Source organism: Pituophis catenifer, unplaced genomic scaffold, assembly GCF_029215685.1.
Source record: "Pituophis catenifer annectens isolate HBS135680 unplaced genomic scaffold, rPitCat1.0.hap2 SCAF_1, whole genome shotgun sequence".
In the NCBI taxonomy this organism is placed as follows: domain Eukaryota; kingdom Metazoa; phylum Chordata; class Lepidosauria; order Squamata; family Colubridae; genus Pituophis; species Pituophis catenifer.
The window spans coordinates 157,247,953-157,262,986 of record NW_027256881.1 but is presented as its reverse complement, the minus strand read 5'-3'; the positions used below and the strand labels follow the sequence as shown (position 1 = coordinate 157,262,986).

The 15,034-nt window shown below is 35.8% G+C and overlaps 1 protein-coding gene across 1 annotated transcript; it reads right to left on the bottom strand.

Annotated features, from left to right (window-relative positions):
- Positions 1–576: 576 nt before the first annotated feature.
- TMEM17 (transmembrane protein 17) lies at positions 577–5,526 on the bottom strand. The gene is made up of 4 exons (XM_070956559.1): positions 5,380–5,526; positions 4,632–4,735; positions 4,233–4,346; positions 577–1,898 (listed from the first exon to the last, which is right to left on the bottom strand). Exons 1-4 carry the CDS (start codon positions 5,486–5,488, stop codon positions 1,545–1,547), a joined length of 681 nt encoding a protein of 226 aa, XP_070812660.1. The 5' UTR covers positions 5,489–5,526; the 3' UTR covers positions 577–1,544.
- Positions 5,527–15,034: the final 9,508 nt, after the last annotated feature.

Below are 15,034 nucleotides of genomic sequence, written 5' to 3'. Positions count from 1 at the left end.
TCACCTCAGCTGTCCTTTTGTTGGCAATTAGGTTAGTGAGTCAAACATGACTTGCTGCATGGCAGCTAACTTTTTTATCTCTGGTTGCTGTCATCCGGTTCTTGTCTGATTTCAAAGTTAACATCCTTATCTTAGCTAGCTTGTTTGCTTAGCCACATATTTCCATAGGGTCAAATTTTGGGCATTCTACTTCATCTGCTTCTCCCAACATTCTAATTTTTGTAACAAAGTAGAATGTGAATATTTATAACTTTTTAAGTAGTTATTATGTCAAAACATAACTTTTTTTGCAAAACATTTCTTTTAAATATTTTGCACTCTATTAGAAAATAGTAGAGCTATTGTTCCTTGTATATAGATCATAAAACTACATACAGTATATAAATAGATCTTGGCTTCACTTTATATAAATTGCTTAAAACTAGTCTATTTTAAATTATACAGAAGGGATGATGCTTTCCCCCTTTCTGTAAAATAAACACTGGGAGATATTTGGTTGCAATTTTTGTAGCATCTTTCACTGAAAAGTTTGTTTTTAAAAGATTAAAAGATTAAAACTAGAATATACTAAAAGAATGTTTTTTAAAAGTTTATTGTTTACAAAAGAGTGCCATAGAATCTTTTAAATACGTATCTCAAAACAAAAACAATTTTGTTTAAAAAAATTTACCCACTAGGGTGAGGATTTCTATAACATGTCAGATTTTTTTCTGGAAACTTTTATTTGAATTTATAAATAAAACATGTTTTTAGAGTAATCTGGTGAGAATTAGATGCTTTTTATTTTGCTTGAAAAGTCATATTTTGACTTGTTAAAAGTGTTATTATCGTATTTCTGCTAAATTTTGTAACAAACGTCATATTTTCATCATTGGCAACACTCCTGATAAGCTAGCAAGTTTGAGCCAGCTAAGAACGTGAGAATTTGCCTGTTTCTTTTCCTTTTTCTTATTCCCTCAGGGAGGGGTGTGTGTGTGTGTGTTTATTTTTAAAAAGAGGGTGCTAATTTCAGAAAAATTGTAAAATCATATTTTTGCTTTAAGCCATATTTTTGGTTTAATTGGTCCTATTTAAATGATTTTAAGGTCATAAAGGCTTTCATATTTCTATGAAATATGGTTATAGAAATCCTCCGTATTAATCACTGTTCAGGTGTCCATAAAGGATTGTGAAATCTGAATGCTTATTCAAACAATGTTTTGTTTCTCCACTGAAAAATGTCTGGATATGAATACATGTTGAAAAAACAACAGATGAAGGTCATTATAATACAGATTTCATAATAGATAATATAAGCAGAAATGAGCAGAAGACTAATCCCCTCAAGAATCACGCTTGCAAAAGATGGGCCACTGTACTACCCAATGACAATTTTTTCTAACACTTCCCACTGCATCTGAATCAGTCCACAGTGCCTTGTTGATATCACTCCACTTAGTTTGTACTATCCAGAACAAGGTGAATTTCTAAATCAAATCCTCTAAAACTCACATAGTTAAGGCAACAAGCAGAGGAGCTTTACTGGTGGGTTGCTTTGCTTAACATCAGGTTCTCACTGCAGATTTCCAAACACCACTTGTTGAATGAAGTTCTCCCACTTGTTGTCCCATAATCCCTGCAGTTTCCAGTCTCCTTGCCTGGCAAGCTAAGTTATCAGAGGGAAGATGAGCATCTAACCGGTCAAACTCATGAAGATGGAAACGAGTTGCCAGTTGGTTCACCATTCTTTTGAGAGCAAGAAATGCAGTAACAACTTGGAAGACAAGAAATACTACAAAAATGATATTGACTGCTCGTTCCAAAGGTTGAATCCTTAGCCCTTCATTTAAAAGTAGGAAAAGAATTAGGGGCACTTGCAAAAGGAGACTCAGAAGCCAAAACCCAGCTAGTTCAGGAACCTATAAAGACACGGAGAAAAAAAGGAATCACTCTATCAACATAATTCAAAGAGCAGAGTGGTACAGAAAATTGAACTTTACCAGTATCCAAGATATAAACATAGAAGGATACAAATTCAGAGTTATAGTACAAGAATCCAATTTTGTATTTTTTCCTCTGCAGAAAAAGCTCCTTTTCAATTGTTGTGGTTATGACTTTGAAGACAACTCTGTCAGTGAAATGAAGCATAATTTTTAGACTTTTAAGGTAGATATCACAGCCAAATATCATTCTCTATATTGTTTCAATGACAGAAGAAAACACAGGACTGAGAGCCAATGAGAGAGGGTTCACAAGAGATGCAAGATGCTTTTTTATTTCATTTCAAGAGGAAATGTAGCATCTTAGCTATCAATCACTTTCTTTAAGGCCTTGCTCCATTTCAGGGACTCTGATTTCAAATAACAGGCTGTGATCATGTAGAATCTTGGGAGTAGGAAGATGCAGAATTTAGCAACAGCCAGGACAAAGAGACTTAGAAGAGGCAGAGATAATAAATAGTTCAACATTTATCTTACACATAAAGGTCAGAATTGAATCCAAACCATAAGCCCTTGAAATCAACATACTTAATTACATTCTATGTAACTTGTAAAACCTAGCACAATTCTTTTCATTTACCAGAAAATACATTCTACATATGGACAGCATAATTAAAATTAAGACTTCATTTAATTAAACCTTATGCAGCACAGTGCAATTTTAAATTGTTATTGAAACTGTTGGCAGAATGCTAGACTAATAGAAGATCAACAGTACATTCTTACAAATGTCTGATCAGAACTAAATTACACTGAGTTCAGTGTAGCCCTCCATCTTAATCTATGTTCCAAAACTACAAGTCCAGCATTGTATATAGTCCCTGGAAAGTCTGGGAGTAAGCCCAAAGTTATTAAGAAGTTGTGATTTTTAATATAGCTGAAAAAGAAAAAAATATTAAATATTTTTAAATTTAATTTAAATATTAAATTAATGTTAAATGTAAATTAAATCAAATTCCATGATTCTCAGAATGCCCCTCAAACACCCAAACACCAACTGTGGTTCTGGCCTGCCCAAATGCTGCCAAAGTTTTTTTTATAGATATTACACACACACACACACACACACACACACACACACACACACACACTCTTTTGATAATTTTCAGTTTAGTTCCATGTTAATTTTTAAACATTACACTTTTAAACATTACAAATAGTGTTTTGGTATATTATTAACTCTTAGTGTATTTCAGGAATTCAGAGGACTTTGATCGTATTTAAATAAGCCCCACCAGTTGTGAAATTTTGAACAATAGTAAACCCATATATTGAAAGAGTCAACAGAACTTGTCAAACTTTGAGTCTATTGCAACAGAAAAAATACAAAATAGACATAGGAAATATACATCTTTTTATGTTTGATATTGCTGTTCTTAAGGAAATCAGCATGATTTCAATGCTTTAAAAAAGGATCAAGAAGAGATGAAGAAAGTCTCCTGATCATAGAATTCATATTGTTGTAAGTCAGATGTACATAAATTTAATAAATAAACATTTGAAAGGTATCAAAAAGTTTATTTATTTATTTATTATCAAATTCATACAATTCCCCATCTTCCCCAAAGGGGACTGTGGTAGCAAAGAACAATAAATAAAAAAGCAATATAAAATAGATAAAAACCTGTAAGTCAAAGCAATAAATAACATAGAAACAAAAATACTAACCTTGGGTGAAGGAAGGATTAAAATGACTCTTCCCAAATTGAGCCATTGGGACAGATCCCCAGTTCCCTTGGAGCTCCAGGCCTGGCAGCATAAACAGGTCTAGAGGTTCTTACAGAAAATCAAAAGGGATGGGGCCAATCTAATTTCAGGAGGAAGGATGTTCCATAAGATGGGTGCCACAGCAGAGAAGGCATGTCTCCTGTGAGGTCACTATCCTATGGGTACCCGCAGCATATCTTTTGTGTGAGATCTAATGGGGTAGGTTGATGTAATTGGGGAGAGATGATCCCTTAGATAACCCAGGCCGCTGCCATGAAAGGTTTTAAAGGTTAAAATCTCATCTTCAATTCGACCCAGAAGCAAACTGGCAACCAATGCAGCACACAGAACAGAGATATAACATTTGCTACCCTAGGAACGCACATAATTGCCCACGACTCTGTACTTGACTAAATTAAGAACAAATCAAGACTCAAAGATGCTCCTGAATTCAAACTATAAGTTTTCCAATGTTTTGTCTTGTTCACAAAGATCTGTATCCATTTGTTAAGAAAGGTGACTCTTAAGGATATGAAGGACACTTACCTTCTCCTGCAAATTTCCCATGAATCCAAGGTATAGACGTATAACCTCAATTAAAGATGTTAATATAATGCTTGTCACAAGGATGAATTTGTAGTAATCTGGTAAGACTGAATACTAGAATTGAGAAGAGAATGGAAAATAAATACTCCACTTGGACAAATTAGTTTTATGTGTGAAGTTGTCTTTTTGTAAATCGTTATCTTACTGAAATTTTCTATATATTCTCTACAAACTTACCTACTTCTCAATCCTTCTGCACCAAACGTACCACTCAGAATAAAATCAGTGGAAATCTTTTTTGCATTATTACAGGGGTATGGTAAAAAGCAATAACCAAATACCCTAACAAGAGTAACAAATCTCGAAATAGAAGTGTGCCTATTGCCTTCTCGATCTTACCTTCAGCTGCAACATGGCAATACTGCTTGCCCACCAAAAAGGGAAGAACCAGAAGTTGAAATACAGGGACATCTGTAAGGGCAAACTGGAGACAATTTCATTATCTGAAGAGACAAGAGAGGGAAACAGTCATGAGGAACCTGTGAAGTACAGTATATTCTGCTGGCAGGATCCCTTATTCTCTTCTGACCTAAACACGTCTATGTGTTCGTGCCGAAACAGTGGCTTCTAAGGACTGCCATTCCATGTCATACAGACATATTTTTGAACCTGTGTTAGTCAGCCTTTAGAGTTGAGAGATTCTGTTTTCGCACTGTGTCCCAAGTGGTAATAATTTTCTGTAGGATGTACCTCTTCTAGCCTAAATACGGGCATTATTTTTAGTTCACATCTTGGGCTGCAGTAGAGAGGTTATCTTCTGTTTTGCGTGCTGAGGGCACCACGACTGCAGCTGGTCTTTTTGGCAATAGTGTCATATTAAGAAAACGAAATGAATAGTTTATATACTTTAAAAGATTGATTTTTGAGGGTGGTGTAATTTTAAACAAGGACTATCCTTGACTTAAATTTTAAATTTTAAGATTTAAATTTTAAAAGGCTCTTCAGAGCCCAGACGCTCGTCACTGCATCGCAGTCCAGGCTCTACCAGGAAGTCTGGCAGTAGCTTCGCAGCGACCACCGCAAGAATGGCGACAGTGCCAACACCGCCATCTTTGTAGCTGGCACAACGCCGGGGACACTCCCTCACCAATGGGGTTGGCGTCGCCTCTGTTTTCGGGTCCCGTGCGGTTGTTGTCCGTAAAAACAGTTCGGCTGAAGGAACTCAGCCGTCTTCTCACCGGCTCCGGCAAAGACATGGAGCAATGAGAAGGGCCGCTCGAGAGCCGTTGCCACGGCAACGGGGCCCGGCTGAAGTTCTTGACGCAGTATCAGTGCAAAGCCCCGTCGCCCGGGGGAATTGCCACGCGGACATAGCTTCCGGTTCCGATGCTTTGCCCGACATCGGGCAAGAGGGAGGGTCAACTCTCGGCGTTCCATTTGGGGCTGTCTTAGGTTTGCAGAGAAAGAAAGGAAGATTCCGCCTGGTGTGTTACATAGGTGAGGCGGCTCCCTCCTTGGTTCTGCTTGCAAAGAAAACCGGGAGCGGGAACGGAAGGAGGAAATCGAAGTCTGGCAAGCAATTCGTTTAGTTTGCTTCGCTTCACTTGCAAAGAAACGTTATGAAGAATAAGCATCAGTCAGTGCTGTGTAAAAGATGCTGACAGCGCTGAACGACAGTGTGGCTCTGTGAAACGCTAAGGAGACGTTGCAATTCTCCTTAGTGAAGCCAAAGAGAGAAGGTGCTCATAAACAAGGCATTGGAAACGGCGCCGTTTGCAGTTAAAAGTTCACTATTGCGGGACCGCATTGGAGGAATTGCAATCAAAGGCGCCTTTGATGCTTGAGTTTTAGCAGAGCTTAAGTGTTTCTTAAACGGTTTCCATTGGCTCAAGCATCTTAAGGCAATTAACAGTGAATTCCCTCGGAATTGTTCATCAATAATTTTAAAATCAGAGAACTGCTGTGAACATCCTGCCGACGTAGGAACACAGCCTTCAGTCATTCCTGTACTAAACAAATCCCCTTTGAGTTGAGTTTGATTCCCGTGATTTCGTGGATTGCCCGTCTATTTTTCTTGGCAATGAAATAGAAATGATTTGCCATTTGCTTTCTTCGGGGAAGTTTGACTAGATAGAAAATACTGTAAAAACACAACTCTGAATGATAATCGCTCAGTGGCATATCAGATAGAGACAGTACTTTGCTCCCTTTGGACCCAAGAGATAAACGGAATGAATTTTCCTAGCGTGGGTGCAGCTCCTGTGTGTGCAATTAAGCCTAATGGTTTGGTATATTGCCAGTTAGTGCATTTGTAAGAAAGGAATAGAAGCAGCATTCTTTTTGAGTTGTCCGCATTCATGCCATTGGTGGTGTTAATCCACATTCTGTGTCTATAACATATAATACCTAGCAGCTTGATAAAACTCACTTTGCTTAGCAGCAAGTCTAAATAGCTCTGCCACTTTGATACTGGAAATAATATGTAGCCATAATTAATAGCCCTTGATAGCTTTATACTGTATGATCGTGAATATTTTTCCTTTGCTTGGCTACAATCCTTAAACTTCCCCCATTTAACTAAATAAATACACATTAAAATAAACAAAAGCATCAATAATGCTTAAAATATCATGCAAACTAAAGCAGGATTTGCAAAGCAAGGATATTGCAGAGCAAACTACCTCTGCTATAGAATGTGCAAAGGGCATCTATCCAGCAGAGGCAGGGACTGTTTCAGGGTTGTTTAGTCTCTTGACTTTTGAACATCTGTGCAGTGTGCAAACTGAATATTTATTTGAAATACTTTCCAATTTGGCAGTATGCATATTTAGCAATGTAAACATCAAATATGCCATAGCGAAATTTTAAAAAATTAAATGCATCTGTCAGTATTTATATAGATAAGAAAGCTTCCAGTTTTTATAATACATTGATTTTTTTAAAAAAATATATTCTTTATTTTAGAAATTTACAAAATGTAAACAGACTACCAAAATACAGATTGTAATGGTAGCAAAATCAAACTAATCAATCTAAGAAATCTTTGGCGGTGATGGGCAGTTCATAAATAAAATAAGAATTAAAAAATTGAAAACTAAAGAATTAAAATACACCCCCCTCAAAAACCCCTAATAAATACATCAAATTAAAAACAAAGAGATCAGAGTTAGATTGAAACTAAAGATCTAACAAATATGTTAAACCTATTGTAATGTAGTCATTGGCTTACAAAAAAATCTATATTATAATTTATAATACTATATTATAATTGGGTAAAAATGGGAAATTGCATAATGATACCACTCTATTATCTATTATAAAATATAAAATCAATGCTAAAAATATTGTTTTATTCTTCGATCAGTAGAAAATATTGCTATTTCCAAAATGGATAAATTGCAAATTTCCAAAAGTCACTCTTTTAGTCTGGAATAATAACACTTTCCCAGTGTTTCAGCATAATTCATTTTGCTAACCCTTGTGCATAATATAACCTTAATTTAACCATAAAATATAAACAGTCAGATTCTAGAGATTTAGTATAAAATTCAGTATCATATTAAACTACTTTAATATTAAGGGATTCGTCATAAATTTGCTTGCATACATTATATTGCAATACTTTTCCAAAAAAATACCAAAGAACTAAATCAGTAATCCCTCCAATTTTCTGTAACAAAGAGGGGAAAAATCTGGTGTCATCCTTTCCAGTTATATTCTTGGGGGGAGTCCAATGCATTCTGCAATTTTTGATGAATGAGCTTTACTCTCAAACTTATTTGTAAGTTTCTATTCTCAGTAGTTTATTTTTGAATGTTAGGGTTACAGGCCAATAAAATGAAAATCTCCATATCTGCTGCAGTTTTGGCTTTAAGTTGGGGAAGGCACATGTCCATTGAATTGCTATTGGTTTTGTCATGTATACATTCTGCAAATAGAACAAAGACATATCTTTTATTTTTATCAAAAAGAATATTTTTTTTTTTTAAAAAAATGCATTTGTTCAACTAAATAAGTTGGTTACTGGCTATGCTTCCAAATTTAGGTCCTGGGGATGTTTGGCAGCCGCACAGGGCTATAAATGTAGATGCATTGTAACTAAATCATATACAAATCTTTCTGCAGTTCTTACATTTGCCAATCTAGAAACACAAGCATCCATTTAAACATAGGCAAGCCAATGGTTTAATGTTTCACCAGAATCTTCCATAACATGATTTAATTTTTTGTTTAGAAGAGAATCAGCATTACCATTGGGCAGCTGATAATTCTGTTTATAGCAGTTTTCTGATTCTAAAAGGGACTCATAACCAATGGCTGGTGCTGCACTGTTTTGGTGAGGCAGGTTCTGGATTTAATTCATCAAAGGATGTAGCTTGTACAGGTAGTCCATGTTTAGCACCATAGTTGGGACCGGCAACTCAGACATTAAGCAAAGCGGTTGCTAAGTGAAATGTAACTCTGCTAATGATCTTACTTCAGCTTTCCTTTGTTTTACAAATTTGCATAAGTCATAAATGTGAGGATTACAAATTACTTTTTCATCACTGTCATAATTGTGAACTGTTGCGAAATGAAACACTCACTAAACAGGATTACCTGGTGCATTCTTGTATCAGATAGACAGATAGTAAGCTGTAATATTACACATCTCTAAAATAATAGTTTATGAAAGTCTTTTATTTTCAATCTAAGCTAAACAAAGAGGATCTTTTGAATCAATGCAAAAATATAATGATCTTTAATACTAATATAACATTTTGTTACAGAGAAGGCTACTTAGAACATTTTCAGAACTGAGTGGCTTATAAATTGCTATAATATAACTATGAATGAATGTGAGTGCTACTTCTTACAAGGAGAAAAATCATTATATTTGAATCAGTCCTTAATAGTGGTTCTCTGTACCTATTAAAATTTTTCTTTCTGTACCAATATCCAAGTACATGACTCATGGACTTTTGATCGTACTGTTTTTTTAGTTACCAAGGCAAAAAAAAAAAAAAAAGCAAATGACAATTATCATAGTGATTTGTGTGCATTCTTTAAAAGATGGTCAATCAATTTATCATCCTACTGCCAGAGCAACATTAAGGTTGTTTTGCTAGTTCACAGGATTTTATGAGAGCATTATCTTGGTAGTGGCTATTCCCCCTATTTCTCAAATATTCCTCAAAGAGAATACTTCAGAAAAATTGTGTTGATCATCCCAGCAAACTTTTTCTTATAGGTATTAGCCAGGACATTGAGAGAATGACTGTTAGAACCAACTCTAAACATTTCCAAATTCTTTTTGAAATCCAGATGCATCCAATGCAGGGGTGAAATACTCCTGGTTCAGACCAGTTTGGCTGAATCGGTAGCGATGGTAGCTGGTGGTTCAGAGAACCGGTAGTGATGGCGGTGCGAGACTCCACTCACCCGCCCGTAGTGATGGCGGCCGGTGGTTCGGAGAACTGGTAGTGATGGTGGCGCGAGGCTCCACTCTACCCACCCGCCCGGTCATCATTATTTCCTGGTTTTAACCAGGAAGTAACCTGTTTTTTACCTTCTGCGCATGCGCAGAAGGGTTTGCGCATGTGCAGAGCATCCAAGCTTGCATGTGGCGCTGTGGCGTATTCATTTCCAAACCGGTTGGGAAGGTAAGTAGATTTCACCCTTGATCCAATGATTTTTCCAGGCAGACCAAACTAATAAATACATTATTTATTTGGAGTGAAGGTTAACCACAAATACATCCTTAACAAGATAGGGATCTATTCTCAGTAATGGGAAACCTGAGGCAACCCAAAGCTCAGAATAATTCCTTGATCCCAACAAAGTACCAAATTGAGCATGTTATCAAGTGTATAACCTAGTTAGTCTTTGGGCAATGAAGAGCAGCTTTGCCTTCCAGGTCAGGTTTCAAACAAGTCAAAGCAGGTTCCTCTGCATCACCCTTTTAACACTTAACCCTTCATTGTCTATTCTCCATCTCACTGCTCTTGTTTCTCCCCCTTCCTTTTAAAACTTTTTTCACAAAGAAATATACGAACTGCAAAGCACAAACTGTACTCATTATCCTGTTTTGTGTTAAAGAGGCCATGTAGAAAGGCAGAAGGCAGGGGAAATGCTGTTTTGCCGAGGTCAGTTTGCAAATGGCTGCTGCACGTGGCCCAGTAAGAACGGCCTACAATACTGAGTTCTGCAGATCTCTGGAAAGTAAGCAAAGCATTGTGAATGGTGGAGATGGCTGTGGGGACCCCAAGGAAACAAAACAGAGCAAGAGAGTATCTCAGAGGGTGAGGGAGGCCCTGGGAAGCCAAAGGAAGGCATCCTTGAGGCACCCCATGCTCATTTAATGACCCCTGCATTCACTCCTATATTCGTTTAACATATGCATTGGGGTGATTCAGGATGAGGGCTCTTTCACTTAACGAGTTTCAATTAATGCCCTCCCGCCCTATGACCGAAATGAGCAGACTCCATTACTGTCATAAATCAAGGATTACCTGTAGTTGGAAGTGCTAAATATTCCATTACAAAATACCCAGTCTTCTAAATTTTGAGAACCATTTCAGGAAGGATGACTTTTATAGTATTATCATGCAGTCATAGGATTCAATTCCTCAGAATTGTGCTCAAACTAGGTAGTGCTGGGTTAAATTTTATCTATTCTCATGGTCCTAAAGACACTAATTCAACCATCAATGACTTCATCTTGTTAATCTTTTTAAAGATTTGATGTAATTTCTTTCTGCATATTCAGTCAATGGTGAATGAGTGGCAGATAATGTGACAAAAATAATATTTTATTTATTTTAAGATATGATTATAAAATACCAGTTTAAAATTCGTTTCCTAAATGTCTAAGAATCACAGTTCATAATTTTTACTTTTTATGTTTTGGCCTGGATTAAGTCAGTAAAAGACATATATCGCCATTCTATTTTAGACTTTGATTCTTAACATCCCTACTTGATTCAATTTCAATTCAATCTATTGCAGCTAAAGACCAGTACCGATAAAAAACAAATAAAATTTAAGACAAAACTAAAATACATTTGCAAAATAATAACACCCAATAAGTGAGATCCAGGATACAGCATATGTTAAATTATAATGTAAACACCAAATTACTTTAAATATAATAACATCTAAAATTAGAACAAACTTAAAGAATTTTAAGCTATTAATATCAATGAAGTAATAGTATCTAAAATTTAAATGAATTATAGTTACAGGGAATGTATTACAGGATGTTGACCCATCAGGGTTTGACAGAACCTCTGTGCTACTGCACAAAACCTAGTTACATGTGCTGTGACAAGAGATACTTCATCTATCAGCAGAACCTGGACATAGGCCAAATCTAGGTGACCAGCTATCTGCTAATCAGAGGATGTATGAGTCTATTTCATATGTCTCCATAAAAGGAGCAACAAGAAGGACATGTTCTATTATTTCTACCTGTCTGAGATCACAGGGGCAAAACCTTTCAGCCAATGGAACATTTCTTCATGAAAGAAAAGCCCACTGGGATCCAAATCCCTAATTGTTCTATTTCCTCCTGGATTCTAATCTATACATCGGAAGCAGAACTGCTAATTTTATAGCTAAGGCAGTTGATCTAAGAACCCATTATATCAAACAGATTGGGGTATCCTGTAAAAGCAATGCATTTACCTGAATGTTGATTCTTTATGTTTATCATATATGTGTTTATTGCTTTATTTTCCTTTTATTTATTTTACTCTGGACTTCTATCTTATAATTTATTTTTCTTTTATATTTTTTATATGATTGGAAGACTAATCAAACTATATTAATTCCATTCTATTGGATAGACTGACTACAGTCTACCCCCTTTTCTGCTGTCTCCCAGTGAACATTACTTTAGGTCATAAGATGTAACTGTGATTTCTATTATTTGGAAAAAGATGCAAATTTACTATCAAAATGCAAATTTACTAATGTCATGCATATTCAGTAGGGGCCTCTGAGACCACATTGTATATATTTTTCCCCCAGTACCAACCTCAAGGGGGATGAAACAGTATTATATCTTGACTCAGAATTTATTCAACTTTTATATTATTTGTTTGTTTATTATTATTTTTTATTTATTTAAATTTTTATGGCAACTGTTATGTCAAAAGAAGAAACCATCCCCTTACATTGGCTAAAAGATAAGCTTCAATCCTTCTAGATGTGGATGATGTTGCCATTATGGATAAAACCACATTCCCAACAATGATCGTCTTGGAATCTAATTCTAGACTTGAGTGTCTGGGTCCCTGTCTGTTATATGATGAAATCACACTCCTTTGCTAGCCACAATGACAATGAGCACATTCTGGCAAATGCCTAGCCCGTTTAATTTAGGGAATACTAAACTGTCGTTACTGTAGAGGTCACAGGGTTAAAAATTTTAAAAGGTCCAATTTTGAATTCCCAGATGTGAATCTAATTCTAATTCTACTAATTTTTCTACAGAAAGCATGGCTTGTTGGCAATAAGCAAGATCTATCAAAGATAAAATACTAGATACCATATTTGACTTCAAAAATTATTTAAGTTTCATCCCAAAAATCTATAGTCCAGGAATGTTAGGAAGTCTGTTCTTAGTAGGATATACTTTTTATCCTGTCTAATTTTCATCCTGTCAGTCATTCCATGACATAGTGGCAGAGGTGAGGTTAAGTGTGTTCCACAACCAATTCCTATTCCATAGGCGTATAACCAACAATTGGCTCAAAGTTCTTAAAACATTCATAACACAATAATAAGGCAAGATTTTATAACCTTGGAGAGTTGGCAGATGTATTTTGCAATATCTAGGCAACTTGGTTGATATAAAACAGGGCTGTCAGACTCCCGGCCCATGAGCCAGATGCCTCACGCCCTGGCCACACCCACGCCCAGTTTAGCAAAGGGGGGGAAAGTCCCGATATGTCACATGTTGCCGCCATGACAACGTGAGTTTGACACCCCTAATTTTAAAAAATGGCTAAGCGGGATTGGCCCTGGATAGCACTTGGACAAGAGCACCAGGAAATGTCACGGCTTTAAAGCTTTTTTTTTTTTAAAGGAATTGTCGGTGACAGATTACTTCCTTCCACAGTTTGTTGCAGGTTGCAAAAAAACAATATATTTTAAGTAAAAATGTTTTTGGCAATTAACAAACAATATAAATAATTTTGTTACTCACATTTGTGTTCTCACTTAGGCTTTATAATTTTTTAAAATTATAATAATTGTTTTTATATATTAACTATTTTTATAGTCCTGTTTGAACACTGCAAATAATCACTTTTACATGACATAGGCAGCCAAATAAATTTGATAAATAGATCAGTACTACTATTCTAGGCTGCAATTATTGCCAGGCACATTTTCCTAGCAGTAGTGTAATAATTCACACCCACAACAGCTTCCTGCAGGAAAAACCGGTAGATATTAAATCTAACACATTATACTATGCAGCTTATGAAGATTGCAACGTGCAAAAGAAGCCTCATAAAATCATAGAAAGTAGCAGGAGGAAAAGATATTGCATCAGGTGCTCTGAAAATGAAGTAATGAATACACCGTTGGGTATAACCAATCCCTATTTGTAGCAACCACAAGATGACCATTTCTGGGAAAAGACTTCTTTGTGGGGAAAAAAGTTACTTCCCCCACCCCTAAATATGTGAAGTTTCTTCATATACATAAATGAAGCATTATTTCCAGCTCAGCAAAATTGGTCTTCTATTTCTAAAATAACTCTGGATGCTGGAACTGAAAAGGAAAAACCAATTAAAGAACCTTGTTTCATCCCATATTAACAAATATAACCCTATACTAGTGAATTACTGCATTGCTCTTCCAATTTCATCAGTTTGAAATTATTCTGGTCTGGGTAATAGTTTCAAATTGCCATTTAATTTTTCCTTAAGCATGAAAGCAGCATTGACTCATCGAATTTTCTCCAAAATATTTTTCCCGTTTTGAAATAGATTTGCACTACCTGCTCTCTTATGACTTTGGGTTTCACCATATTTTGCACTCCTAAATATTGTAAAAATAAATTGAACATAATTTTCATTTCTGTCCTCCTTAAAACACTTCATTAAATTGTTTCCTTGTTTATTGCATGTCTAGAGTAATAAATTACCTCTCATCTCAATTCAAGCAAACAACAAATGTACACATGGCTTACATCCTCATTCCTTCTTCATGTTTTGTAGAGCTTTCTGGTCATATGTAAAATAATCTGAGCACTTCATATGATGGGGAACTGCAGAACTTTAGCTGATAGGGAGCTGAGAGTTTGCACTGAAACATTTGTGTAGGCAGAAAGACAAGCATCTCTATAGATGGGAAATAAATTGTCCACAAGATCCACATTAAAAAGTACTTTAATTGTTTCAAATACATTGTAGCTAGCCAGAAGCAAATAGGCTTCATCATTTGAACAGAGCACATCTTTAAAACTGCTTTCAAATGAGCCTTAGAGTCCTTGTGGGAGGCAGGCAATGTATTTGGTCTTTTTCCAAGTTAAAAATGCAGAGCTGTTTGCTGATGATGGCTATCGGGCACTTCATAGGCATGTAAATTACTGTGTTTGTATTCTCATCTTTGGTGAATCTGAAATAATTTCAGATTTCCAGCTGGAATATGTATTTTTAAAAGCTTTGACTTACAATGAAATTAAGAAAAAACAAATGTTGAACTTTTCTGACTAAAAATCAAGGTGTTTGTGATAATCTTCAACAAAATCAAATGATTTTTCCATTTAAAATGTTTATTTGGGTGGAATGCATGATTCCCACTTTGGG

Coding starts and splice junctions, on each gene's coding strand:
- TMEM17 (XM_070956559.1), bottom strand. CDS start 5,488: ATGTCTTTGCCGGAGCCGGTGAGAAGACGGCTGAGTTCCTTCAGCCGA. Junction 4,347..4,631: donor TTGCCATGTTGCAGCTGAAG/GTAAGATCGAGA, acceptor TCTCAATTCTAG/TATTCAGTCTTACCAGATTA. Junction 1,899..4,232: donor TGGGAAATTTGCAGGAGAAG/GTAAGTGTCCTT, acceptor GTGTCTTTATAG/GTTCCTGAACTAGCTGGGTT.